The sequence below is a fragment of the Rana temporaria genome, chromosome 9, assembly GCF_905171775.1.
Source record: "Rana temporaria chromosome 9, aRanTem1.1, whole genome shotgun sequence".
Taxonomy (NCBI): domain Eukaryota; kingdom Metazoa; phylum Chordata; class Amphibia; order Anura; family Ranidae; genus Rana; species Rana temporaria.
This window is the reverse complement of record NC_053497.1, coordinates 114,712,237-114,717,181: the sequence shown is the minus strand read 5'-3', so window position 1 is coordinate 114,717,181 and position 4,945 is coordinate 114,712,237. Positions and strand designations below refer to the sequence as shown.

Here is a 4,945-nt window from a genome sequence, read left to right as displayed (position 1 = left end):
GCGGGGCTCTGACAGGTCCGTCTTAGCACAACGAGTGGAGATGGACCTGTCATCCGCCTGCTCAGCGGGAATCAGCGGAGCGATCCCCCGCTAAGCAAAGCAGAGTCCGACAGGTGGATCGCCTGTGTGAAAGGATCCCCAGTCAAAAAATGCAAGCTTCCACCTGAGGCTTGTTACACAGGTACACCAGACTCCCTTTAAGCAATGGCAGACATTCTAAGCATCTACTACAAGGCAGGAGTAGAGCCAGGGTTACCAGCAGTGGGGAAATGGCAGTTGTGCTGTTTTGCCGACATTGTAGATTGTCTCAGACGATGGGAGGAGTGGAAACAGTGTGCAGGGGTAAGTCCATGGTTGGTGTCTCTGGTTCAGGGGGTGGTGGGCTGGCTTTCCTCTGCTGTAGCTTTTCACACAACTGGTTATAAAGATCCTTAACGGCTTCACCACTCTGTTTAGTGAGAGAGAGAAAATGATCAGTTCATCGATTTCAGTAACACACTGGAAAAATAAAATTACAAAAGCCCACAGCAAACTGATTTCACATTACACTTGTCCCATGGCTGATATGGAAAAAGCACAATTTGGAATAAAATCATCCTATGTACAAATTACATAACAGTAAAACTTCTCATTATGTCTCTGAAGCCCCATACACACGATGGGATTTTCAATCCAAGGTTTTTCCGACGGAATACTGCTCAATCTTGGCTTGCATACACACGGTCACGCAAAAGTTCTCTGAACTTTCGTCCGTCAAGAACGCGGTGACGTACAACACTACGACGAGACAAGAAAATGAAGTTCAATGCTTCCGAGCATGCGTCCAATTGTTTCCGAGCATGCGTCGGAATTGCTATAAACATAGGAATTTTGCTGGTGGAAATTCCGGTAGCAAAAGTCCGATGGAGCATACACACGGTTGGAATTTCCGTTCAAAGGCTCACATCGGAAATTCCAACAGCAAAAGTCTGATCGTGTGTATGGGGGATTAGGCCCCTTTCGCACAGGGCGTATCCGCTCAGTGGACTGCACTAGCTCAGCGGGGGATTGCCTCCCGTTGATCCCAGTTGAGCAGGCGGATGACAGGTCTGTCTCTGCTCACTGTGCATGAATGTACCGCTGTACTCTATGGGATGATCGCATGAAAAAGGACCGCATGTCCGTTTTCATCCAATCCGCTGGACGGATGGCAAACGTTTCGCCATCCGTCTGTTTTTAGCAGATCGTGTCGGATCGGATGGCAGGCGAGTGTCAGCGGACACATCTCCACTGACACCCGCCTGCATATACAAGTCAATGGGTGGCCCGCTCAGATCCACCTGATAAACAGACAGGCGGACCTTTGTGGGGAGATCGTGTAACAGGAGCCTTATACAGTCGAGTTCCTTTTACTTGTTGATCCTGCCAGTTCACAGTTCTAAAAAGGATTTTACGTTTAAAGCAGACTAGGCTATCTGGCTGCCATTGAATTCTAGATGACCTCAGTATTGTTGGTCTCTGCATCTTCTCCACTTAATTATGTATGCATAATGACGCAACAGTTTCCCACCAACACAATCCTTCTCATTCAGGAGGAAGTTCTGACCGCGTCTAAGCGATATTAAAGCTTCAGTTTTTTTTTTATTAAAGTAATAGACATGCTATACTTACCCGCTCTGTGCAATGATTTTGCACAAAGGAGCCCCAATCTTCTTCTTCTTCTGGGCTCCCCCACTGCTTTCTCTTGGGGCACATGTGCGGGGGTCACTCTCGAGCCTCTCTGTCTGCGTCTATAGACACAGAGAGCAGCTCAACCCCTGCGTCAGCAGGTTCGATTGACAGCAGCAGGACCCAATGGCTCCTGCTACTATCAATGTGCCCTGTGAGAAGGAAAAGAACTGGAGAAAGCCACAGGACTGGATTGAGATCAGGCTCAGGTAAGTATAAAGGAGAGCTGAGGGGGATCCTGCAGTACAGAAGTTTTTTTTACCTCAATACATAGAAAGCATTAAAAGGTAAAAAAATAAAAATAAACTTTAGGCTTTAGACCCATTTCAGGTTTGGACTATCCAGTACAGCCGCTCCTCCCCTCCTCCAAGCCTTATTTTGGTTTTCAGGAGCAAATATGTCAGAGTTCCTAAAGTACAGGTCTACCACCTGCAGAGGATGGGACACAGAACAAGGAGGAGTTGAGGTTTGCGTTATTGCACATAAGCATTCAATAAAGGTATTTATCTTGAAGATTTTTATCTTAAAGTCACAATGAAGAGAAAAAAAAACCCTCATCTCTATCCCCCAGCAAGCTACACGTTCCATCATATCTTCTCCACCTTTGGCTAAGCCGGTTCTTTTAGCTCCTTGCCTTTTGTAATAACACGTCACCTGTCCACAGAACACCTAATAGTAAGAAATTACGCCACCCCCTCCCCTTACTCACAGTCTTGGCTGGCTCCAGGGCTTTCTGTAAGGACTCCAATTTGGATGGTGCCACCTTGTGGTGAAGGTGTAGTACTAAGCGGAGTACATGTCGGTGAATGTTCTCCTTCCTGCAAAAGAATCAAAAAAGTGGTTTATTATACACTTCCCTTTTGTCTAAATCTGTGAGATATTACTTTAGCATTTAACAAAGTATGCTTGATGTTCCGATCACATTTTTATCTGCATTTTAGTTTTCCAATCTTATACAAATCAGTGGAAAGAATCCCATTGGAATTAACTGGTTTTCTGCAGTAATATGCCAAAAAATGTAATCTAAATTACAACTATAGACAAGTGCAATGTGCTTAAACTAATATCACCATTCTAATTTTGTGTGTTTTTATTGAACACACCCATCATTAAACAGTGCAGAGGAAAAAGTAAGTGAGCCCATAGTCGAATTACCTCAACGAAAGCCAATTGGAGTCAGAAGTTTGCACATCTGGAGTCCAATTAATGAAATGAGTTTTGGGGTGTGGTAAGATTGCTTTTTTATAAGAAGCATTGTGGGGGATGATTCTAAAATCCCTATTTTCAAATTAGGCTAATTCTTTTTATTATTAGAATCACTGAAATGTTTCTCTTTCCTATATTACTTATACTGTTTATTTGTTTTTATACGCATTATGCATATGTATGTATGGGAATGATCAATACTGCTTATTTTTCTTGAGGATTTTATATCAGATATTGTTTTAAAGTTATGAACCCAGCATTGAAAATATGAAGAAGCAGATATTACATTGTAAAAAGTTACCATTTGAAATGGAGAAACAAAAGGACATGTTATTAAGAGCAGATGTCATTCCCTCTCCACTCTCCACTCTTCGCTCTCACTCCCAAACCACCCCTCCCTCCTAAATTCCTCAATTTTAACAGGAAAGCCTTCCCCTCCCCCTCCTTTTCACTCGGATCTCCTGAAAGCTTGTTTGACGCTTGGAAGGTAACTTGCTGAGCTGACAATGGACTCTTTATGACACATGGATTTCCAAGAAGAACATGGAACAAGAAACCATCCCTATATGAACTGACCAATGAGGGCTTCATGCCAAGGACAAACCACACAGGGGTGGGTGAGTGGGAGGGTAATAAGGGGCTGGGATTTATGATGTGAACCAATCAAATTCATGTATTTGTGATTCTGTAGTTTTAATAAAAGAGCCAGCAGGCTCTAGTCACTTCCTCTGTTGGGACTGAGCTGAGAAAGGTTAGAATGTGAAATCTCTCTCTGGTTTGCATGCTCTCACTTTATAATTTGGACAAGCGGCAGGATGGGTTTCACCATGAGAAATTGTGTCAGGAAATTAATCAATCTATTACAGCAGGGATATGCAATTAGCGGACCTCCAGCTGTTGCAGAACTACAATTCCCATGAGGCATAGCAGGACTCTGACAGCCACAAGCATAACACCCAGAGGCAAAGGCATGATGGAACTTGTAGTTTTGAAACAGCTGGAGGTCCGCTAATTGCATATCCCTGTATTACAGCATCAACTGACGTGAACCTTGCCTTGCAAAAAGGAGCGCTCTGCAGACATACGATCAGGAGATGTGATCTGCATAAGGCTGGAAAGGGATACAAAGCAATCTCAAAGTATTTAGGCATCTTTCCATCAGTTGATAGTTTTGCCTATAAATGACAATTTAGTAATGTTACTACTCCTCCCTAAAGTGGGCGCTCAGCCAAGATGACCACCAAGGCACAATGCAAAATCCCAAATGAGGTAAAGAAGAACCCACAGGTAACAACTAATGGCTTGAAAACCTCACTGGAACTGGCAAACATCCCTGTTCATAACTCTATCATATTACATATGCTTTTTAACAGGCAGGGTGTCCATGGCAGAACATTCCCTACGGAGGAAGCCGCTGCTCCCAAAAAAAAAAAAAAAAAAAAGACCATTGCAAAGAGCACCTTGGCAAACTGCAAAGCTACTAGGAAAATGTTTTGTGGACTGATAAAACAAAAAAGTTGAATTGTTTGGAAAGAAAACGCAGTACTATGTATGGAGCAGACAGGGCACAGCTTACCAACATCGAAACATCATCCCAATGGTGGAGGGAACATCATGATTTGGGCTTACTTTGCCGTCTCTGGGCCAGGACCACTTGCCATCATAGAGGGGAAAATTTTCAAGTTTACAAAATATTCTACAAGATAAGGTCAGGATGGCTGTTCACCAGCTGAAGCTTAGTAAAAGATGGACAATGACTAAGCACTGAAAATAGATACCCAAGAGGTCACACTTTAAAAGTGCGCAAGCAAGTGGAATGGTGCCAAACTGTGGTTTCCCTACAAATCCCCATAGGCGACGCTAGAATAATTGCTCTCGCTATAACGTTTGCAGCGATACCTCACATGTGTGGTGAGAACACTGTTTACACATGCATGCACAACGTATGCATTCGCTTCTATACGTGTAAAATATTTTTTATTAATTTAATTTTTTTTTTCTAATGTCAATTTCACTTTTTTTGTATTACTTT

At 43.1% G+C, this 4,945-nt stretch overlaps 1 protein-coding gene across 1 annotated transcript in view; it reads right to left on the bottom strand.

Moving 5' to 3' along the window:
• Positions 1 to 272: 272 nt before the first annotated feature.
• NELFB (negative elongation factor complex member B) overlaps positions 273 to 4,945 on the bottom strand; it is a 33,307-nt gene continuing 28,634 nt past the window's right edge. Inside the window, exons 12-13 of the mRNA XM_040324186.1 lie at positions 2,417 to 2,525; positions 273 to 448 (exon numbers count right to left, since the gene is read on the bottom strand). Coding sequence (XP_040180120.1) covers positions 308 to 448; positions 2,417 to 2,525 — 250 coding nt within the window. The 3' untranslated portion in view covers positions 273 to 307. The remainder of the gene's footprint in view (positions 449 to 2,416; positions 2,526 to 4,945) is intronic.